The following is a 25071-nucleotide window of genomic DNA, read 5'->3' as shown; positions in this document are numbered from 1 at the left end:
AGCCTCTCCCTCCCCCTCCCTCCCCTCGATCATCTTCTCAATTTTTGTGCTCTTTCAATTTTTTTTAAATACAGATATCAGGATACTTGTATGGGAGTTGATGCGTAAGGGATGCGTCCGCGCATGCATTATTATTATTATTATTATTATTTATTGGAAAACCCGTCATACAAAAAAGGAAAAGACGGAGCAATAAGCAAGAAAAAAGAAATACACATAAACTTAGCAGTTATACATGTGGTTTTCAGTGACAAACGCTGGAGCTAAGATCTAAATCAGCTCTTAGAACAAATTACAAAACGAAAAGAAAAACTCATTTACTATATTTGTTCTGCAGGTACGCGACATGTTTCTTTTTTTGTGCTCCTAAATACTGAACAAACATAAGCAATATGAGCATCATTGCATTCAGCCGCAAACGGTAAAAAAAAGATAACCCAAATAATCATCAGTGAATTAAAAATATACAGTAGATAATCGTATCAACTAGTGTAAATATGGCAAGACACTGTTAAAACACTTAAACGACACTTTTGTACGCTGGTCTTGAACTGAGCTCATTCTCAACAAAATGATTCATTTACTCCGATATACATAGATATCCGAAACAAGGAAATTATTCAATCACGGATCCTTTTACATCTTTACTTAAAGCAATATGCTTAAAAGAACCTATAATCAATAAACAATTAAATTATTAGTAATGTACGCAATATATTATCAGAGAAAAACTGACACCAAAATTGAGAATAACCAGCGTCACTTAAATTGGACTTATACGAAAAGAGACTAAATCATCAATCAGTTTAAAAAACTCCAACAATTACACTAAGCGCGAAAACGAACACTTAAAAAAAGACACAACAAATACATCTGAACTACTGGGCCAGTACTGACGACCAAGGATGGTTTAACTTCGTTAAACGGGAATTATAAGCACGAATTTGCTTTTCCACACCTATAATGGGGTCAGAAATGCTGAATTTTCTAATTAGATAAGAATTGCGCGTCTAAGAGGGAAAACATAAAAGATATTTTGCGAACCGGAAGAAAACTGAACAAATTTTTGACTCGTCAGAATTTGTGAGCATTTTCCAAAACGTTGATATGTACAGATAATGTGTGTAGAGCAACAGAGTTAAAAAGTTTCAAAAGAAGACGGCGGTTGAAGCGTAACTTATTAGTTACAAAAGAAGCAAATGATAACCCAACTGTATGCCAGAAGATTTCTTACGCCTTAGGCGTTGGATTGCTCGCAGTACAGAATCAACCGAAACAACAAAATTTTCGGCTGGACAGCTAGACAGAAATTTATCAAGCTTATCTTCATATTCGGACTGTAGAGTGGCATCTGGTGGAAAGAATTCAGCAGAGAAGTATGAATTTCATTCGGAATCAGGAATAGGTTGAGCAGATAGGCGGGCGCTAGGATGATCTCTTGATACATTTCTCCAGAAGGAAGGTTGGGACAGAGAAGCTTGCTGGGACATCTCTTCAACTATCTGACTCATTTGGATAGATAGTTCTCTTGCAAAATTTCTTTTGGTTGAAAGACGAATGTCAGAAACCCAGCCAGAGCGAGGACGGTCACACTGGAGCCACAAATGGTACCAAAATTTGGATTTTCTCAAAGGTTCAACTAGGCTTAGATTACTGGACCAATGCTTTATGAAACCCCGACGTATACGTTTAAGAGGTATAGTGGCTTTTTCTGCGCATCGAAGAGCATGGCAGATTTGTGCGAGATAAATATCTAGCAACACCCGTATTTAATTTGCGTCAACTTGCGGATTTTTCATGAGCAGCTGGAACGGAACATGAATTTTATGTAGGACAGAATTAGTAACTGCAGCAAAGAGATCATCTTGGAAGTTTTCCCAATCCCAGTAAAATTGGGTGTGGGACTGATGTGGTTGTGTGGTAAGAGTAGACTGAGCAGAGGGACAAGAAATAGATGCAGATATTGGAAGGTGGTCTGATAGTTGGAAAGCAGTAACGACGTGAACAGGTAAAACTTGGAGATTTATAGAAGAAACTGCATGGTCAAGGTTCAACACGTAACTTGAATGGTGTCTGTAAGTGCAATCGAGATCTTTCGGCAATATCCTAAGCCAATCGTCAAAAATACCAGACAAAATACGCACGTATTTTGGTATACGTACGTACACAAAAATACGTACATGCAAATTTGTTAAACAAAAAGTTACTTTAAAATTGGTTAGTGGAGTTCTTTTTTATTGACCATTTTTTTTTCCATTTTTTTTTTGGTATTTTTTTTTTTGGAGTTCCATTTTTTTTTTTTTTTGGTATATGACCAGATATGTACGAATAAACTTTTTTTCTGTGGCTAATAGTAAAAATAAACTATTAGTTAATAATTTGAACACATAGTGTCAAGAAATTTAGACGGTTATAACGGTTTAGACGGTTAGACGGTCGGAGGAGTGGTGGTCCCATCCCCCTTGTTTACATGCCTGATATTATATCATTAGATTTCTTAATAATTAAGTTTAGGGTATCCATAGATATAATTAACCCCTCGGGTTCAGCTTGAATTATATTTCCAAACAAACCCAAAGCGTTTTAACTCATCCGGAGGGAGTTAGTAGAAAAATTTAAATATTTATTTTATAAGTACTTATTGCATAATGAAAACTATATATTTTAACACAATTTTAAAATCTGGGGTTGGGGGGGGTCGTAGTCTTCGGAGCCTGTGGCTGTTCTAGTGGGCTAATCTATGGATTTCTCGGTTGGCACTTTTGTCATACTTTATAGCTGAAATGTGCTCACAAGGTGAATTAACGTAAATAATTAGTTTTGTAAGCGAGCAAATTTCAACTTTTAAGCCTTTTATTTATAGGGGTAATACTGTTAACTCTAGTGACTGAAAGTTTGTTGTTGTTTTTTCAGGTAAAAGATGCAGCCCCTTTATGTGATATCAGTCATTTTCTTGAGTGGTAAGTCGTTCATTGATTTATTCTCTATTTTATTGGTTTGTAGTACCCGATGTGTGTCAATTTGAACTAGACAGGGACGTTGAAGGCCTTGGAGCCCAGGCCCTTCCTCAAATTTCTAAATTCTCCCAGATTTCTGAGAACTTTATATAAAAATTATTGAAACAGTTCTTTTACTGTCCCCTACCCCGTAAAAAATTTATGTGTATGTGCCTGGTATTATGTAGTCATTTAAGTGTCATTCCTTCAAAAAAAAAAGTTTATGAAATTAAACATCAAAATTATTAGAAATCACGCTGTTGCTCCAAAATATTTTCATACCTCAATTATTTACATTTGGATTTTCGAAGTAGAAATGTCACTATCCCTTTGGGTGTAAGTAACTTTCGGATTTCAGAAATGATTTACAGCAGATATTTATGTTATTGATAAATATGATTTATATTTAGCTTGTGACTTGAGTGAAAATTGTGCCGCTTCTTTGGATGGAGGCCCAATGCAACAATCGAGTCCATAATAAAGGGCTTAAAAGCTCGCCATAAAATTTTAAGAAGGGTTAAAACTAAGAAAGAGTTTGTAAAACCCATCAATCCCATTTTGCAACAACTTGGATAAACAAGTATAAAATATCAGTAATATATTGCCACACAGAGGGCGCAAAGTTCTGAGCATTATATGTTGACATACAGGGTAGCCACCTCGGTCAGTTCCTCAAGCGCTACAGTTGCCCCAATGTGGGTGCTACAAAGCGATTTTCAGTGGTACGAACATAAATTGACTGTAATAGTGCTAAAAAAGCACTTTCGTGCTACAGGTGGTAACCCTAATGACATGTAATATCTTTATTCAGAAACAGACGTTATTTATGGCCTACTCTTGAGCATATGTGCTTGAGTTATTTGCTTGAAACTTCAAGGAGTTAAACAGTAAACAAGCTGTATTTTTCAAATTCTTAAGGTGCTAATCTTGGATCAACCGACAAATTATTTTATGTTACTTTGATGTTTAGTTTACTACTGCTAACAACCACTCACCGCAGCACCAAGCAACCTGAGGCCAACAGTGCTACGCACGTTCCTCCTCCATCCCAGTCTATTCAAAGCCTCCCTCTTTGCACCCTCCGATGAATTTCCCATTTCCCTTAAACCTTTCTTTATGACATCCTCCCACCCCAACCACGGTTGACCTGCTTTCGGTTTAGCCCTAGATGGTTGGCCGAAAAGGTTAATCTTCGGCAATCCGTCATTCTTCATCTGCAGAACGTGCGCTAGCCATCTCAACCGTTCTTTCATTATAGCCCTAGAAAGTGGGGTTGAACCACACTTTTCGTACAGCCTACTAATTGAAATACGGTCAGTCAGCCGGGCACCCAGAACGATCCATAGACAATTTCTCTGCAAAACATCTAGCAAGTCTTCATCCGCTTTTCTGAGCACGCATGCTTCAGAATTGTTTCAGACATGCTTCAGAATGTTTAGTTTAGATTAAATAAAATCTTTTCTTTCGGTGTTGACGTAGGGCAAGTTTCTTACAGTAAGCTCACAGTAAAACGTAGTTGTAAACCTCTTACCAGCATGTAGATCCATGAGGGAGGTGGTCCTTATTTGCTCATTTTGTATTGCTAAAGGTGCAGAAGGAGATACAAAATTTCGTAGCATAATATGTATTGAAATTTTTCAGTCGAGAAAGCATTCTACAAGCATATAAGTCTCCCCCCCCCCCTCCATTGAAATATGTTTCAGGTTTTGTATATCTTCCCCCTGGAAACACTTTACGGATGCCTATGCACTAAAGTCGAATTTTTAGATTTCCCGGATTGAATGACTAGCATAAACTAAAACTTAATTGTTTACCCTCCCTCCACCTTATTAAGACTTCGTTCAGGTATGATATTAATGTTTATAGTCATAAATCGGATCTTTTAGATTTTTCAGGCCAAATGACAGGTATAAATCAAACCTTAATCATGCATAACTCCCATAATATAACAATAACATATTATAAAAATAGTCGCCTCAATATGCTAGTTTGACTCACTATGCATAAGTAGCAGTTAATGTAGGATGAATCCAGACTGTTTTTTCGGTGTTTGAGAGAGGGTTGAACGAAGAAATTGTGTTGGAGGTCTGTTATTTCTTCAAGAAGGCCAAACTTGATGAGATTATTCCCTATACTGAGGGGGGGCCTTGACTCTTCCCACCTTTGAGTATCAATTAAAAAACACTCTATTCAAGCGTAATCTAAAAAGCGTAGTTTAAAGTAGATGTGTCGAAAATAAATGGGACTGTCACTTTCAAGTAACAATTAGGAAATACCATTTGCAAAATACAGTATAATGAAACCCATGTAACAGCAATATTGTCATTATGCTATCTTTTCTTTAGATTTATCCAGAAAATTTCGGAATTGTATCTAAAATTTCCAAAAATGTATCCAAAATGTATCCAAAATGTATCCAAAAGGCTATTTTTGGGGATTCCTACAGCATTAATCTACCCTACAGCATTAATTGTACCCTACAGTACCCTACAACATTAATTGAGTCCTACAGCATTAATCTAGACAGTAAAATTCAACCTGATTGTTTGAATTGGGTAAGTGCAAACTTGCACAGCCATTAATGTTAAAAAACTAAAAAATAAGGAAAAAAATAAAAAAAATTTAATAAAAAATTCCATATACAGCTGTTTAGTTTTCGCAGTAGCAGATGACGAATTTAAGAGAAAAAATTCATTGGTGAAAAATCAGAAATACATATATAAAATCAGCTAAAAAAAAACATATAGAAACCCGCTAAAATAATACAAACCAGCTAAAGACATAAGGCACCAAATAGTTTAAGAAGTTGCAGCTCCCTTGTGGGAGCTACAGGTGTAGTTGGTGTAGTTGTAGTTGGTGTAGTTGTAGTTGGTGTAGTTGTAGTTGGTGTAGTTGGAGCTGGTGTTGAGAATCAACTGACTGTTGGTGTTTAAGTATTTACAGAAGAAAGGTATTATCAAATTTAACTGATTAGTTTTACCCGTTTATTTTCACGGTTTAACATGACAACACTGACAAAAATGTGATACTGCATTAAAAACTTCATAATTATGAAACAACCAAAAGGAAAATCCTAGAGAATCGTGATTATCAGTTATTAATAAATATATGATGGGCTCGTGGAGTATTTTTTTTTCTTTTTTATGTTTTGGCACATTAACGTTTTGACGCAAGACAACAATTTTAATACCATTTGATAGCCGAAACTCAGTTTTATCTATCTACCAGACTACATTTTTGTAATTTGCTTTGATTATTTTTTCTGGTTGAAAAATCTAATAAAACATACAAAGAAATAGAATCCCGAAAGTAGAATGTATTTTACAATACAATGAGATATAATAACACACTGTAACAACATAGAAGCAACTGAAGCAACAACAAAGAAACAACTTCATTTTGTGTTGTTATAGAATGTTGTCATATATTCTACTTTTGTTGGTTTTCCACGATGTAATTTTTGTATATAATTTTTCTTTTATCCTTTGTTATTGTTTTTTCTTTTTTTTTTAAATTCCTTCCTCTTTTAAGCTGTTATGGTTTAGATTCTTTTTCTAATGCTAAGGACTTCTTGTTGTGTACAACATTTCCTCTTTCATCTGGTTCAATTAAGGAAACTCGATGTACATAATTTATAATATGTTTTAGAGGTAATACTTGGCAAAAAAAATAATAATAATATTTATATATAAGATTTATTAGTATATAAAATATATAATATCTAATATATAAAATATATAATATTAATGTAACATAAGTCTTAATTTATAAAATACATAAATCTTATTGCTTATCTAGATCTAGCTTTTTTCATAAATTTGTTTACTGCACATAACAAGCGAGAGTGTATATATTTTATTTTAAGGAGTTGAAGATATTAAAAAAGCAAATTAAATAATTTGTAGGCTTTGTAGTTTTAGTGGCACCCTACTTCATGTGTAATTTATGGTATTTTATATTTAATGACTTTATCTTTTAATTTTAGTGCCGGGAGACCGAGTTTCGCTAGATGAAAAGAAACACAGTTTTTAATCTTTTTCCGAAAACAATTTTAACTTTATTTTATTGTATTTGCTGTGGAAAGTAAAACCATGAAATGAAAAAATAGTTGTTTTTTTTCATATATTCGTATGAAAATTTTTTTTCTAAAATTAAGACCCTAAGTGAATTTTTTCAGAGTCGGAACCTATTTAGATCATTTTTACAGCAGAAAATGCTAGTATGCAAATTTCCAGAAAACAATATTCTACCATTTTCGAAAAAAAAAATGCATCAAATAATCGAATAAAAAAATATACATGTTTACAAATATTGTTCATTTAGCTAGATTAGATTTAATTTGTCGTTGCATTTTTTCTCAGGTTCAGCTTACAGATAGGAAAGGCCCCAAGCACCCATCTTTTCTAACTCCAGTAAAATCTACTTTAGGTTTTGGCTCTAATTAGTTAGTCATAAAAATTATGCTTTTAAGTTGAACAGAGTCCAACTGACCAAATTACTCACAGGATACCTATAAGTGTGACTGTAAGGTGGCTTGGGCATCAGGAACAAAGACAAAAAAAATTATTTTTTTTCGCTAATTTTCCCCATTTACTTCATACTAGAGGGATAGTTATAATTTAAAAATTCTACCTTCTGCAAAATGTAACATTTTTAAAAATTTACGAAAAAAGTGAGTTGCCTGAAGCTCATGTTGGAAAAATACCTCTATAAAATTTTTAAGCAGAGAAGACTTGAAATTAAAGGATTCAAGTCCTAAGGCAATAACCAAGCAACACCAACTAGCTTTCTTCTTAACCTCGTTTTCTTTCACTATACATTACATATATGGAAAATTTAACAAGGGATGCCATTTGAAAGTGGCAGGCTGCCTGACGGTGCATAAGATGCATAAAAATAATTGGATTTACTATTTTTTGAAGGCTTGTTACTTTTATAGCCAATAAAAATAAATTTTTATTGGCTGTAAAGTCTTAGTGACGTAATACGTCCAATGTATAATTTACCTACTTTTCAATTTCAATTTTCCTCCGAAAATACTTTTTTTGGTTTTCAGCTCTATTTGGTTTTTTGGTCAAGTGGCCTTTCTGCAGCTTGTAATTCGCTTATTTAGTATTCTGAGTCATAATTGGCAAACCTTTAAAATGTATGAATTCTGATACCTGCCATATAAGTAGTAAGAAATCCAATTAGCCCATCCCACCTTCCCCAGAAATCTCAAGATATTATTGCTTTCCTTATAATATTCAATATTTTGCAAATAAGTCACCTATATGTATTTTTTTTTCTTCAAATCCCCTTTTGTCCTACAAAAAGCTATTTATTTATGTGCCTGCTTCATCCTAACCAAAAATATCTTCTTTTTCTTCTTTAAGGTTTAGTACTTTCGCATGCTGAAAAGGAAAGTAGCAATAACAGGAATACAACTAAACTATTAGAAGAAGATGATGATGACAAAAGAGTAAGCATTTTGTTTTATCTATGCACAATAAATTTATTTTAAACTTTATAATGAAAGGAAACAAAAAGTAAAACATAAAAGAAACTTCAATATCATCCAATTGAACAACGTTGTCAGTCTAGCTATTTTAGTTTATGCTACCCATTAGCCCTGTTTTCACTAGTTTATAGACAAAACTTTCTAAGTGACGTCGAACGTAAGCAATCTAAGTTGGAGTCGAAGCTTTCGAGAGTGGCAAACAGATTTTACCTTCTGCATGATAATTTTCACAGGACATTTTCCAATCAAAATCAACATAGAAATCATGATAAAACACTGTAACATGGGGGTAAAATCAGCTGAAGTCTAGGGACTTTATGCAATATTTCTAATAATTAAGTCTACACACTGTTGAAACCTTTGGGGAGGGAGGGTTCAAACACCAAACACAGCATTATATTTTGACATTATGATATTAGACATTATGAAAAATATCCTACGTGTCTGGTTGGAATATTGTTAAGCTCTCTTTTCTGAGGGGAAAAAAATAACAAAAAAACGTCTGAAATAAAATTTACTTTGGCTATAGATTAAATTTGGGAAAAACTTGTAAGGTAAATCTAGGCATCACACATTAAAAATCTATGGCTATGATAGACTGGTAAATCAAGATAAAATCATGTGACACCCATTGGTTAGTACACCTAATTTATGAATGACCGTACAGGGGGGAGGGGCGGGTACCTTAAAAGATTTTATTCGGGGCTACGTTTTCGTAAAAAATGTTTTCATTAGTATAGTGCTCACAACACTTTCGAAAATTACAAAATTTAAAATTTGTGGATGTATTTTCGGTGATCTGAGGGGACAGAGGGGGTTATTCACTGCGTTTTCAATGAACTCATTTCCCTGTTTAGACGTATTTTTAATGTATTCTTGCTTCCAAGGGAAGGGGGCTATCGTACATCCTTCATCCTTTCCCGGTGGCACCAATGGGATAAGTGCGACCAAAATAGAAATTTGTGGCCTACCAAGAAAGGATACTTTCAATGGAAGAGGCATTTTTGCTCTATTCTAAAAAAAAAGATGAGAATAAATATTTATAATCTCGCTCATTCTAAAGAGAATATGCAGCTTCAAATGCCAAGTACGGGTTAAAAATAGAAATGTACAATAAAAATGTAAAATTACCAGTCACTGAAAAAGAGAGTCCTGATGCTCACTCGATAAATCTATTCTGAATTTTTCTTTTCTCGGATCTTTATGATTATATTAAAGCATTTAACAAAGGTACATAAATAACAATTGCCCAAGAATTTAAAGCTTGAGAGGTTTTCAACAAAAAATTAGTTCCATGTGTTTTCTTCATCTTTCCGGTGAATGCATTCTTCCCTTTTTTTGTATATGCTAAGTTAGTTATTTATTTAATATTTTAAGGAAAATAGCGAGAAAACAAATAGGAAAAGCATGTTCAACTTATAAGATTCAAGCCCCAAAATTGTTAAACATGCACCGTTGATAATATAGCGGCTGCAGAGTAAAGATTGTAAGTAAAAAAAAAAGTAAGCAAGTAAGTATGACAGCACTAGACCCTTAAGGTCCAAACTGGCGTTGCTGATCTCCATTTCGTGGCTCTTCAGCCAGGAAGTGCAATTGGGGGGGGGGGGGTTAGTCATCCAGTGATTTTCTCAGCCTGCTTGCATACCTTCCCCAGATTTCTTCAAGTACCCATTTAGAGCTGGGTTGACTCTGGCTGAGCTTACAGAGTCACACCACTGACCCCCGTTCCAAATAATATAACCGACCACGCCGGGAATAGAACCCGTGCCCCTCGGACAAATGATTCCAAACCCAGCGTGCCAACCACTTACATAAGACGATCTAGAGTAAAGATTGAAGGCAGAACCATTGAAATTGAAAGACAAAAGTGTGGAAAAGTAGTTTCACTTTATAGTTTTCGAACTTAGATAAAAAGCGAGGACCTAATATTAGCGAAAAGGTAAGAAAAGGTTACAATTTGTGACTCTCATTAGCATAAAACTCATAGATTCATAGCCGACAGCACATAGAAACCTCATAGCACTTTTCAAGCCAATTTTTCGCCATTTAAAATGTCCGCTTTTTTGATACCTGCAAGGGTTCTGACTGGAATCAATAGAGGAGGGTGGAGCTGCGGAATCATTTCCAAAGGAGGAAGGTCAAGTTTTGAAAAAAAAATGCAAGAAAAGCAATAAACTGGTGTTTGAATATTGCCAAGTTTTGTATTTTTATCTTCAAAGTGGAGTGGAGGCCTTGTTTTACCAATCCATCTTAGAACAATTATATTTGCGTTAGTGATTTCTGTTTATTTTTTTTTAATGAAGTTCCCTAATCTATTTTTATGTTTTGTTTTAATAAACAAGTTAAATAAAGAACATTACTAAGAATTATATTGAGCAGAAGTAACGTTTATAGGCCCTTTTAATACGAGCTTATTTAAAAGACTGAAATTTTAAAGTCTGAAAAACCAAAATCTTCATTAAATTGTATTGATATTCTTTTTTGTACGTTTGTTTTTTGTTTGTTTTTTTGTTTGTTTGTTTCTTTTTATTTTATTAAGTCCTTTTACTTAGTGCTGTTTAATTACAAATCTTAACTTTCATCTACATTATATTTTAGGATAGAAGGGGTTTTGGATCATTTAACGGGCAGAGTGGATACGACTCTAGTCAATCTGTTCAACCGGAAACTTTACCAGCATCTGCGCATTCAACTAATGAAGGTTCTTCCTATCAAAGCCCAATCTATTACCCAAAACTCCCAGCACAAGTTCAATATGAACACAGCTCATCTTCTGACTATGGTGCCGGCTCATCAGCTCCATTAAAACCTACAATAACACTTCCTGCTCCTGTTACAGCTTCAGGTTACGGCTCACATCCTTCAGTGCAACCAGTTCCTCCAGCATCAACTAATCACAGATATGGATCCCGTTCTGGCTATACACAAAGTCAATCGGCCCCATTAAGACCTTCTGGATATGGCTCAAATCCATCAGTACAGCCGGTTCCTCGTCCAACACCAGCTGGCCCTGGACAAAAACCATCCTTTGGATATGGCCAAGTTCCACCCCAACATTTAGGATATGAGTCTCAGCCTTCAGCACATCCAGCTCCTCTTCCTGCACCAGCCGACCCTGGTCAGGGATTATCCTCCGGCTATGGTTCCGCTCCATCATTTCCATCAAAAACGTCAAGCTATAGCTCCCAGCCTTCAGTACAACCACTTCCTGCTCCATCACCCATTAATCCTGGTTATGGCTCATCCTCTGGCTATGATTCAGTTCCAAAAAAAACATCAAAGCCTTCAAGCTACGCCCCAAAGCCGTCAGTACAGCCACCTACTGTTCCAAAGCCCATCAATCCTGGTTACGGCTCTTCTTCAGGCTATGGCTCAGGTCCATCATCCCCTCTACAACCAGTTTTGACACTCCCTGCTGTCGTTAGCTCACATAAATCATCAGGGACAGGCTATGGAGATAAAGATGGTGCTACGGCTATAGCTGAAGAAGCTGCAAATAAAGCCCAGTCAGCGCAAGTAGCTCAAATGTTTGCAGGTCAGCAAGCAGCTCAACAAGTCATTTCACAACTAGCAGCTCAAGCATCTCAAGCTGCACAGCGAGCTGCTGAAGCAGTTGCTGCAAAACAAACTCATTCTCAGCAAATTACTCAAGCTGTGCAAGCAGCACAATCTGTAGCGCAGACAGAGGCAAGTCTAGCCGCTGATGTTTCTCAAGCAGCTCAGGTAATTTTTGCTCATTTATGTTTTATTTCAATTACTAGAGTAAAATTTCTTGTCTATCCACTATTTGCATTACTTATCCCTTCAGTTTTTCCATTAATTTGCAGCTGCACGAAGGGCATTCCAAATAAGCATGCCCATTTCCTTACTTTAAAATTTCCCAGAATTTATGAATTTATGACGTCAGCTCAATATTACATCATTAAAAGCTTGCTTCGAAATCCCTGCAAAAGCATTTCAGGTATCAATTCGGAAATACTTTTCAATACCTGCAGAAATATTCAAAATCTTCCCGTATATTTTAATTAAAAGAAGCCAAGTATATATACAGATGAACAGCCTTTGAACCTCGGCCCCCTCTTATGTAATAGTTTTTTCTACAGTGTTCACATGAACCACACTTTTGTTGTATTTACCTGTTCGTGCATTTTTCTTTTATTCCTTCCACTGGTGGATCCAGGGAGAAAGGGGGACCCCGGGCCCCTCAAGATTTTTTCTGGCACCCTCATTTCTTGTTTTTTTTCTGTGTTTTACTCTTTTTTAAGAATAAATTTGTTAATTTGGTCAATTTTTGGCACCCTTATCACACCCCCTCAAGATTTTGATTATTGGTGCCCTTGTCATATCCCCCCTCCAAGATTTTGCTTTAGATCCGTTAGAATAAATTCTTCTGTAGAGGCTTAGAAGTAATAATATTTTGAAAAATAGGATAATCTTTACAATAAGTAGGGATGGTATTGTCACATTTTATATTGACGCTGATTGCCAATGTCACTTATGTATTCGTGGTTTCATAAATTAGGGCTGATCAACCTTGTGTCTTACAGTTTCATGATATCTTTGGGCTATTTGGGCTATTTGGGCATGATATCTTTGGGCTAAATCTGAGACGTTTTGGATTTAAATACTACTATTCTTACGACTGACAACTCGATACAGCACAGAGCTACCTTAGGCCAACAAAGCCGCGCTGGCTTCTCCTCCGCTCCAGACTGTGATCAGCCATTATGGCCTCTTCCAGCCTCATTCAGGACAACCTGCTGTTTTTTTTTTTTTTCTTGTTTTTTTCCGGATGGACGGTCAAAATAGCCAAAACGGTCAAATATAGCAGAAAATAAACTTAGGTTTTTAGAGGACATGATTGATCATAGGTAAAGACCTATCTTACAAGGATGTTGTAACTTCATTTTACCATAATTTAACCCAAGACTCCCACCTCACTTTACAATGGATTTACAGAGAAAAAAAAAGAGAGATATCAAGACCAAACTAAAATATTATACATCCCTTAAGCTGAGGATATTCTGGGCACCTTACAACGTGGAGCCTGGATACTTCGTAAATGCCATATATATATAGGAGTTAAAAACTAAGACCCGTTAATTAAATAACGAGTCTCAAATAAGGGGATAAAAATAGAACGACCTTTTTTAATGGGTTTTCATTTTCCTTATTTATCACACTTAAAGTATGTGTTTTAGCCACCTATTTTCTGCCCCAAAAAGGCCCTAAGTAATAGCCTCAAATCATATACATGAGTGCCGATTTGTTTTGTCTTCTCTAGAGAATGAGGAAAGAAAAATTATGTTCTATTATAGTTTTCAGTAAGGTTTTTGTTTGCTGTGAAATTCCTGTGTCAAAGATAATTTCGGAGACCACACTGCCTTTCCATGACGATAAAATAAAAGTTCGAAATAGGGATAAAATCCCTTTTTAATAGACAATGTATAATAAATTTCAAAAAAAATACCAGATATTTCGGTCACATATATAGTGACCGTCATCAGTAGTAAAACTATACTAAAACAATTTGAAACAAAAGTTTATATACTAAACCAAATAAAACTATATATTGTTTAAATCTCTAATTCTTTTCAAAGCAAAGGCGGAGGCTAGCCTCTTTGACCTTCTTGGATTCGGTTCATTAGCGTTCAATGATATAACATTTGGACAAAGGTCAACTACTTTGGGTGAATTGAACTTTACTCTGTCATATTGTGTACATTGTATCAATGTACACAAATATTGATGTAGAAGCAGCCGAAACTCTTCTAGAAGGAAAGCTGTTAAGAAATTTGGATTTGATTAGTGGCAAAACAGATTTGGAAGTTTCTGTAATTATGTATTTAGTAAGGTTGTGCAATAAGTTCTCTTATTTTTTTCAATTTAGAGGCAAGTATTTCGAGAAAATAAATGGTTTACCTTTGGGGGCCCCTTTATCCCCTTTATTAGCTAATATTTTTGTGGAGAATATTGAAACAATTGCGTTAGATTCATATTTTTTAAAACATATTTTCTGGGGCCGGTATATGGATGACATTATTTCAGTATGGGATTATGGGGAGGAGGAATTAAAACGATTTTTGGAACATCTTAATTGTTTGGGGGGGGGGGGGGATTTAAATTTTACTTTTGAATTTAAAGAGAAAGGGAAACTTTCTTTTCTTTATGTTATTATTTTTAAAAATCAAAATAGTCCGGATTTTAAAATTTACAGAAAACCGACGAATAACAATAGATTCTGGTCTTATAGTTCCGGTCACGCTCGCCAATTAATAATTGGTTTGATCATTTTTTTAACTGATCGGATTTTTAGTATTTGCTCTCCAAAATTTGTTGAGGATGAGTTGTCTTTTCTAAGGAAAATACTAATAAGCAACATGTATCTAGAATATTAATTAACCAGACTTTTTCAAAAAGAAGAAAAAGGTCTCTAGAGATTTCTAAGGAAGTCTTGGAGACAACTCGGGAGAAGGATGTTTTTTGTTCCCAACCATATGTACCCAGGCTAAGTGAAAAACTTAAAAGAATTTTACAAAGCAATAGTCTAAGGGTAGCTTTAAAGAGTAATAATACTTTGGGTAATTTTCTAAATTCTGGAAAGGATCTAACTTCATTGGGGTAACAAAGTGGGGTTTATCAGATCCCATGTACTTGCGGAAGCTCATATGTGGGACGTACTAACCTGAGTTTGGAATTGAGATTATTACAACACAAAGATTCTATTTCTTCGGCTTTAAAGCAAGATTCCAAGTCTGAAGATTTTACTTCAGCCCTTTCAGAACATATTTTTAATTTTCCAGACCATTTTATTTTGTTGAAGAATGTCTCTTTGATTTCTAGGGATCGGGGTTTAAAGCAAAATTTTCGTGAAACTCTTGAAATAAAGAAAATTTTATTCAAGAATATTGCTTTAAATCGGATTACACGTGAATATGGAAGGTACTCTATTTATGATAATTTATTAAAATCTGACCGAGTTAAGTTCAATTCACTGAATATAGCTCACTTTTGTCCAAACGTTATATCATTGAACGCTATTGAACCGATTCCAATATGGTCGAAGATGTGAGGTTCAGCTTTTTCTTTGAAAATAATTAGAGATTTAACAACTATTTAGTTTTATTTAATTTAGAATACAAACCTTTCTTTTAAATTGTTTTAATATAGTTTGCCTATTGATGACGGTCACTGTATATGTGACCGAAATATCTGGTATTTTTTGTGAAATTTATTATACATTGTCTATTAAAAAGGATTTTATCCCTATTTTGAACTTTTATTTTATCGTCCTGTGTCAAATAGTTTTTCTGGGCAACCGTTTCATCTCATGGATTTTATTGATAATTTAGAGTAAATAATTTGTTTGTTGATTAAGAAACCGGAAAAATCCCAGTTTTTCAAATTACCAAAAACAGCGAAAATAAAATATGATTGTTTGAATTGGTTATGTTGAAACATATAAAACCATATATATCTTCAAAAAGTATAAAAACTTTGGAATTCAACTTTTATTTAAAGTTATGTAGTTTTCGGGAATAGCGGGTACAAAATTGGAAAAAAAAAACATTGGTTAAAAATCATCGAAAAATGAGCTGAAAACTTATGGGACCAAAAAGCTAAATAAATTATAGCTCTCCTTTGAAAGTGTACTTGTCTGTGGGAACCAACAAATTATTAATGTTCAAGATTTTACGGGCGAAGAGTGTTGTCCAGTTTAACTAATTAATTCTGCTTATTTATTCGTGGATTATGTGGCAACATTATTATTTGGTAATGTTATAAAGACTTGCCGATTGTGGCCGATATTATCCTCTTAGCAATGGTGAGTTTGGCAGTAATATATTTTTCTTAGAAACACTTAGTTCATTCTGTCGAAACGACTTTCCAGTATTCCATTGTTTTTACTTCCCTCGTTATTTATGTCTTCTGTTTTAAAAGTATTCTGTAATTCCAGCTTGTAAGCTTTACAAACTTGGTTATAGACTTTCAGAGTATATTTCTTCTGACGCTCAAAGCTCTTATAACGCTTAAATTCTTTTAAAAGCTTAATAACCTTATCAAGCCGTTCCTGGCAACGAACTGTAAGTATGGACAACCCGGCTCAATAGTAACCAAAACTCTAAGAAACGGAATTATCAATAAAAATACCAATAGACAAATCAAAAGAGTGGGATTTTTATGCTGATTTCAAATATAAGTTTTATTAAGTTTAGTTGTAACCATCAAAGGTTACGAGCCTGAGAAAATTTGCCTGATTTTTGAAAAAAGGGGAAAACACCCCCTAAAAGTCATAGAATCTTAATAAAAAAAAACACACCATCAGATTTAGCGTATCAGAGAACCTTACTGTAGAGGTTTAATACTTCTATCTGAAAAAATGTGGAACTTTGTATTTTTGCCGGAAAAAAGATCACGGATGAGTGTTTTTTTCCCCAGGGGTGATAGTATCGATCCAGTGGGGCTAGAATATTGTGACAGAGCTCATTCGAACGGAAATTAATATTTCAAGTTCCCCTATTAAGTGACCAAATTGGAGAGAAACTAGGCCCCCTCCCACGCCCTTTTTTTCTCAAAGTCGTCTGATCAAAATTTTTAAATAGCCATTTTGTTCAGTATAGTTGAAAGGTCGAATAACTATGTCTTTGGAGATATCATGACCCCCCCCCCCCAGTCCCTTGGGAAAAGTCTTTGAGTTACAAAAATTTGCGCATTGTTTACGTTGTTACTGGGAATTATGCATAAATTTTAATGGGGGGGGGGCAAATTTTCTGCTGGTGGGGTTTTCAGCATGGATAAATTTCCATGGGGAGGAAAGTTTTCAGGGGGTAAATTTCTCAGGGTAAATTTTCCACTGGGGGAATTTTCCAGAACTCCTACACGAAATTCTTCTTATGTCCTGCTTTCTCATTACCAACTCAATTTTACGAGTGGAGATGCTAAGGGTAATTTTCCGCGGTAAATTTTCACCAAGATTGAGTTGTCTAGGGAGTAACGCCGTGGGGAGGAGGAATTTTTCCATGGAGGTGAGCCAAATTTCCTAGCATTGTTTAAAAAACGACCAGAAATTAAATTTAAAAAACAAGTTTTTTCAACTAAATATAAGGAGCAACGTTAAAACTTAATACTTATATGGGGGGTTGCTCCTCCTTAACACTTTGCTCTTTACGCCAAAGTGATTCCTTAAGCACGACTCCTGAAACACAATGTTAGTTTAATCAGAACAATAAGAAGCTTTTTATAAAGTACTAAAAGACTTTAGCGTAAAGAGCGAGGTGTTGAGGAGGAGCAACTTCCCTCATATACGTATTAATTTCTGTTAGTTTTAAATTTTAATGTTGCTCCACACTTTCATATGAAAAAACTTGTTTTTTTTTTATTTATTTAATTCATCTTAAACTGACACTGACTATAAAGAAAGAATCGATCGCACCTTGAGCACCTTGAGTACTCCAGGGATTCAAATCCATCCAATCAAAAATCCAAGCTTTTTATTATGGTAATACATTTTGTATTTAAATATAATTAATTTAAAAAACTAACCTCTTTCATTACTGTTAAGAAAAAAATTTCAAATTAAGAAAAAAACTTATTCCACATTAAAGTTAAGCTATGTCATTTAGATTAATTTATATTATTCCTGCTTTTCTTTATTATAGTTACTGATTATAAGAGTTTCATACACGATTATTGGATGCAAAGTTTATCTTTACGTTCAAAAGATAGCTATTATACAATTTTTATTCATAGCGTATCGGGGTGACAGCCCTATGATGGGATAAATCCTATGATTAGATAAAATACTATTTAATCTACTAGGGGCATCTGGGGATTTCAGTCACTCAGCCACTGGTCGTCCTGTCTAGTGTCTGAAAATGAAGCACTTTTGAAAATGAAGTACTTTTACAGTTTTTACCAGTTACAGCTTACAGTTTACCCTTTTTACTAGTTTTTACTGGTTGCTGATTGTCTTCAAGGCTGTATCCAGGTGGGCGGGGGGGGGGAGGTGAACCTTCCTAAATGTTTTTTCTGATTTGTAAAAACGTACAAAAATGAACATAAACAAATTGTTGATGCGTTTTTAAAACCTTTGGTACTGGTGCGTTATATGGGCCTTTACAAGGAAACCAGTCAGGAGATACCCACCAGACGGGTTAATACAATAGACCGCTATAGAGTAATGCCATGCAAAGAGTTGTTTAAATTGCGTTTACGATATTTAAACTGTTGTCTTTTGGGGTTTAGGGAGGGGAAAGGTACCTAGGTTAGGTTAGGTTACGTATTTAATATATGCTATGCTATATCCCCCCCCCAAAAAAAAGTGCAAATATATAGCCCAAATTTGTTTATAAACCATTATATATTCATCCTATTTTATTTTATTCCATTAGTATTAACCAAACTTTGCTTTTTAGAAAGGCCCATATAATGCACCAGTACCAAAGTTTTTTTGTAAAAGTTTTTAAACATATAACCCCCTGGATATGGCCTTTAATATAATGAATAAGACCAGTTAATAATACTGTTTTACATAAAATTAATCAGAACCATTCAGGCATGGTTCTGGAATACACTGTAGAGATTTGATGGATCGAAGCCAATAATTGCAGCCACAATCACGCAGGGGGGAAGGGGAAGTCGGCTCACCTGGGCATGTGGAAATATGCTATGCAGCAAAAGAAAATCCCTGAGAAGTAACCCGAGGTGAGAGAAAGAAGTTCCGAGAACTGTTTGTGATGATAGCCCTATAGCGATGGGGAATTTCCTCTCTCTTTTGAGAAAGGAGTGTTGTCTGCACAAATTGCACTGAAGCTGGTGGCCGGGGCTCTCAAGCTGGGGAAGGGGAAAACGATTGTGGCCATCTTGAAACTACCAAGAAAGGCTCTTCCATAAAGCGAAAAAAAGGTAGACAAGCCTTATCTCAAAATACTATATTCGAAGGAGTATCAGTAGCCGAATGTTTACTGTCACTTTTTATTGGGGGGCTGGTGAAGGCATCCGGTCTTTGTTGTCTGAGCTTAAACGAGTTGGGTGGATTTATCATAATAATAATTATAGTGAAGTATTCATTAGTAAAAAGATAAACATTAGAATGAAAATTTAAGATTTCAAATCTTACGACTTCTTTTCGACTGGAACGAAAAGAATATCTACAAAAAAAAATCATTGGTGCTATTCATAATTTATAATGTAGCTTTATTCTAGGCAGCCGAAATCTCTCAGGCCCAAGCTATGCAACTTGCTCAGACTGTTTCAGCTATAGCGTCATCAGCCAATAATCACGTTTCACAAGCAACCTCTGCATTACAAGCTATACAAGCTGTCCTTTCTGTTCAAGTTCAAATGGCTGCACAAGCACAGCAAAATGCCGCAACACTAGCTGAAAAACAACAGTCATCATTAAGTGACCTAAATGCAATACAACAGGCAGCAAACAAAGCTGCTGCAGCAGCTTCAGCTGCTCAGGCTAACATCCAAGGTAAGAAATTTGTCAAGCAAACCTTAGTTGTTTATTAGCTAAAATCAATTGCATTAGTCAACAAAATACTGTATCACTAACTGCCCTTCAACTATTTCCCATGTATCACAGTGAGGCATGAAGATTTTGCTGCATGTTCTGGTATAAGGCATTGTGCAGGTCAGGACGACTTTATTACTCATTAAGAAGGCTTTTAATAATTGAGAAATAGAAAACTCTTATTTCCATTGCCAAATTGTTGAAGTTGGTTCTTTATTTCAAACAGTTCTTTCTCTCTTTTTAGTTTTTTGGATTTTTTAACAAGATTATCAATTGCAATTTGGGAAACGATGTGAGGGAGGATTCTGATATACTTTCTTGTAGTATTTTAACAGATAAATACAATATAAGTCACACAATTATCTAATAATTTCTTTTCTTCTTAAAATCCAGCAATAAATTCTACACTTTAACTAAATTTTTGGTTAGCCCAATTCGTCAGGTTATCTATCCAATTATTTTAATCCAAATGAAAAATCCAATAGCAACCAACAGCTTACCCAGGATAAAACAAAAACCCAAAGCATTCAGACACGGTCTTAAAGAATACTTTGTTTGGCTGCAGAAAATACGACACAAAAAAAAATGGATTTAAAGCACACCGGGGTGTCTAGCATGGATTAACGTTACGTGGATAACGTTATATGGATAACGGTGATGGATGTAGCGTGGAAATATAGGACGGTAATTTCTCTTATGTATTTCTTTCTATACTTCAGGGCAGTTACAAACAGTAACGTAGCAAATTTGAATAATTCTCCTCGCAATTTTGCATCCATGAATGAATAGGTCGTAAGAAAAACCTGATATAGCATATAACTCTTTGCTGCTGTAACTGTAAGTAAAATTCATCTGAGTCACTAGTATCTCCGTCAGTCGGTTCTACAATAGGCTATATGAAAAATGTGGTTCAATACCGCTCTCTAGGGCTATAATGAAAAAAAGGTTGAGGTGGCTAGGGCACGTTGTGCGGATGAAAGATGACAGATTGACGAAGATTGTTCTTTTCGGCCAACCATTTAGGGCTATACGGAAAGCAGGTCGTCCCCGTCTGGAGTGGGAGGACGTCATAAAGAAAGATTTAAAGGAGATGGAAACTTCGTGGGAGGGTGTAAAAAGGGAGGCTTTGAATAGATTGGGGTGGAGGAGGAGCGTGCATAGCTGTGTTGGCCTCAGGCGGCTTGGTGCTGCGGTGAGTTTTTAGTAGTAGTAGTAGTCTTTGCGTGGTCCATTACTCTTGGAGTTAAATTAAACAAAAAAAACAAGGTTTTTCAACTGACAGTAAGAAGGAAGATTAAAAATTAAACGAATATAAATAATTCCGCATATGAGGGGGGCTGCCCCTTTCTCAACCCTTGATGTCAAAGCTAAAGTCTTGAAGTTCTTTTAAAAAAAAGTGTTGTTCATTTCCAACCCCCCTTGTGTTTGAGCAGTTTTTCTTAAAGAATTGTGATAACATTTCAAAATTTAGTATTCCTTTGTGATGCAAAAGAATATTATATATGGGATGAAATTCTGATACTAAAGGTATGTCTATTTCTTAGCCATCTGTTAATCAGAAAATTTACCGATTAAGTTAACTAAATAGTGCAATATTTAATTTAACCTGGAAAAAAATGCGATAAGTTTTGTATAAGAAAGTAGTAAAGTGGTGCCACCATGGGAGTTCTGGCTTTTGGCTGGCTGCTTGGTAATGTATCTATGGTTGTTCTAGAAAACTGATCAAAAAAGATATTAAAACACACATCTAAAAAAGAATTCCAACACAAAATTTATACCAATTCATGAATAGGAGACACATTTTTACCAGCTGAAGCAATTAAATTTTAAACTTTGATCGAAAACACTAAGCAAGCCAATTATTTGGCCGCAAAAATCTTTTCTTTTTATTGTTTTTTGCAAAGTTTGGCAAACGAGGAAAAATTTAAACCATTGCAAAACCCATCTTAAAAGCTACAGGCACTTCATAGCTTATTCGAATATATTCCGCGACGAAGAATATATTTCCTAACTTAGTTTCAACGCAATGGCATCAAAATAGTAAAGAGTGATCTGCCTTCCATACTTATTTTTCCAAAGCGTTATCATATAGACAGGCCAACACCAAACAGACGGTCGTAGAAAGCCGGAGAAGGTGCCACACAATCACAAATTCACGAGTTTTGATGCCCTTGTTAAGGGCTTAACTGGGTCAGATGGGAATCTGAGATTCCTTCAACACTCTTTGGGCCTCTGAAACCCCAGATTGCATCAAATCAAAATTTCAATACAGCAATTTAATCATGAACAATCACTAGGTCCTTGAATATACCTCCAAGAGACAGAATGAGTGCAGTCCTGGGGATAAGGGCCATCAAGTTATGTTAATAATCCTTAAAGCAGCGGTTCCATAGAATTATTTTAGTAAAAAGGTGGTGACGTTATAACTTGTAAAATCAGAACGCGGTGCAAAATGGAGTTCTTGCCCCCCCCCCCCCCAAGGCAAACGTTGCAAAAATAATTTTGTTGCAACTCTTTTTATTTACGGTCTGTTGGTATTATTAGAGAATAATCAAAAGTCACTAATAATCAAATAATCAATTTCAATCCTATAAAACCGGGCCATTGCTCCTGGGACAGTTGGGGTAAAATTGACCAATGAGGCATACATATTAGACCTTTGACTGTTTCCAAACAAATAGTATATTTCAGAATCTGATGGCATGGGGATTACTGAAAGCATTGTAGCAGAAAAGGGCATGAAAAGGAGGTTGACCACCCTCCAATCAGTATTTGCTCTTAAAAGGGCACTAGTACTTTCAATTTAAAACTGAATGAATGTGTTCCCACGTCTCTATGATCATCTCTTCAATACAAAGTAGCTAGGAAAAACATTTTATCACTTTCCCGGCCCATCGTTGGGCTTGTTTTTGGGGGGAGGGATAAAAAAAATCCCTATTGTTCCTTCTGCATTGCTCCCATGACTCAAGGACTCGTTATGTAAGTTTCAAGCCAATCGGGAAAAATATTTTGGTCTTGGTTAGGCCACATTTTATTGGAGGAGTGCTTGCCCCCTCCCCCTCCTCAAAAATAAAAAATTGTGTAAAAGTTCCCTCTTTGTCTGAGGACTAACGATTGTCAATTTTTAACTTGTCAGGGATAAAACGTTTAGGTTTAACCCAGAAAATTATCCATGAAAGTTTAAGATCAACGGGATACATAAGATCGTGCGTAATACGTATCCCTTTTTTCTGCTAGAAGTCTATCTTAAAAAACTGGCAATATTTGTAACTTATGGCCCTTGCCCAAGGGGCTATGTCATCCCTAGAGGCATATTTATTGTAACTTTTAACTATTCTCAACAAAATGGATGTCCCAAAATTCTGATCAGGTATACAAGGAGGCTATTGGGACACCGGTAGTGAAATTAGTCACAGGAGGGGGCCAATTAGTGCTCTTAAAAAGATTACTACAACTATCAGCCTCCATTTAAAAGATCCCCCTCTCAAGTTTCTGCGACCACCCTTTTTTACGAAGATGCAAAGAGAAAAAGCAGTAAATAACACATACATGGCACTTGGCTTTTTAGTTAGGCAGCACTACAGGCATTCTATGATAAACAATTATATAATACGAAAGAACTTTCGACTATCTAAGCTTTCTTTTTCATGAACGAGAAAAGACTATAAAAACAAAACCTTTAACTAAAGTCCGAGTAATAATAGATCAACTTTTAGCTTCTTCTTTTAATTTTTTTAGTTCTGCTGAATAACGCTGCAGTGCCAGTGGCATCAGTAGTCTTTAATCGCTACCAAATCCATAGTCAATCTCCAAATTTTCCCCTCATATCAGTTTTCCGTTTCTTTCGATCACAGAGCAGAAGGCATTAATGGGAGGTATTCAGCCTAAATTTGATCATCACAAAGCATTCGTAAGCGAACATCAATGTTCTGGCGTTCTTTATACTCTGTTATTACAAAATGAGCAGCACCTGACAAAATTGAGATACAACCGCTTCATGACATAGGAATTTTGACTACCACAACAAGACTAGCCAGAGTCTAAGGTGACACCTTAGAGCCCTTGATTAAAGAAACAATTTTGATCAATCATTTAAAGCACCACAAGTTCCCTTTTTTACCTCTACTTAGGCAGCCTACAAGCTTTGAACAAATATAAAATACTTAAACAATTTTTTTTTCCAGGTGGTGGCTACGGAACCTCTGGAGGAAGTGGCTACGATTCTTCCAGCTCACATTAACCACTGACTATATTGGTGATGCTAATGTAGCCTGTATTCCTTTTTTGTTTGTTATGTTTTTTTAATGCCAATTGTTTATGTTTTTATGGAATAAAGAATAAAATTGTTTAAAATATGCAAATTTTCTCTTGATAAATAGGCAATGTTTTTCAAATTAAAACCATAAAGTCAGCTACATCTTCACGAGCGTGAGAGCTGGATGGAAGTCATTCATCCAAGTTAACATGTGTTTTCGCGCAGGATTATGTTTTTGCTTCCATTCTTCTTTCATCCATTTCTTGTTAAAGTTGATAGTTGGATCTTGATAGACCTTTTTGTTGAACAAATGGCTATTTTAACATAGATGGATGGTGTGTATAAGTTCTACTGTGGTCCTCATGAAAATAATCCATAATAGGATCAAAATCGTTCATTCTTCGAATACAAAATTCCATATCCCCTTACCCCAAGTTGCCCTTTTCTTCTCCAACAGTATACACCTAAGACTTTCAGCCCTACCCTCTAACTGTTCCAGAAATATTACAGATACGATATTCCAATGACTTGGATACACACAATCGGGGGTGCCCCAAGGGGGAGGGAGGGGAGGGGCGCGCCGCCCCTCCAAAGGTTTTGGCATTCGGTAAAATTTTCGCCAAAGGCAAAAATTTTCGGCAGACATTTTGGAAAATTGCCCGAAATCTAGCAAAATTCTTGATTTTTGCAGAAAATTCGGCATAAATCAGGTATCGACTCGGTAAAATTTACGAAGATCGCCCTCCAATGAACTGAGTCTTGGGACGCCCCTGCACACAATGTCTTTCGATTTACCTCTACC

The 25071-nt window shown here is 35.4% G+C and overlaps 1 protein-coding gene across 1 annotated transcript in view; it reads left to right on the top strand.

The window, feature by feature from the left end:
• The window catches only part of LOC148940281 (uncharacterized), a 29519-nt gene extending 5166 nt beyond the window's left edge, over positions 1-24353 (top strand). The window contains exons 2-6 of the mRNA XM_089105948.1: positions 2914-2960; positions 8372-8457; positions 11095-12219; positions 19702-19975; positions 24199-24353. Coding sequence (XP_088962074.1) covers positions 2921-2960; positions 8372-8457; positions 11095-12219; positions 19702-19975; positions 24199-24254 — 1581 coding nt within the window. The 5' untranslated portion in view covers positions 2914-2920 and the 3' untranslated portion in view covers positions 24255-24353. The remainder of the gene's footprint in view (positions 1-2913; positions 2961-8371; positions 8458-11094; positions 12220-19701; positions 19976-24198) is intronic.
• The last annotated feature ends 718 nt before the right edge of the window (positions 24354-25071 follow it).

The sequence above is a fragment of the Artemia sp. Qi Xiang Cuo genome, chromosome 20 (assembly GCF_049724085.1).
Source record: "Artemia sp. Qi Xiang Cuo chromosome 20, ASM4972408v1, whole genome shotgun sequence".
Taxonomy (NCBI): Eukaryota; Metazoa; Arthropoda; class Branchiopoda; order Anostraca; family Artemiidae; genus Artemia; species Artemia sp. Qi Xiang Cuo.
This window is presented reverse-complemented; position numbering and strand designations above follow the sequence as displayed.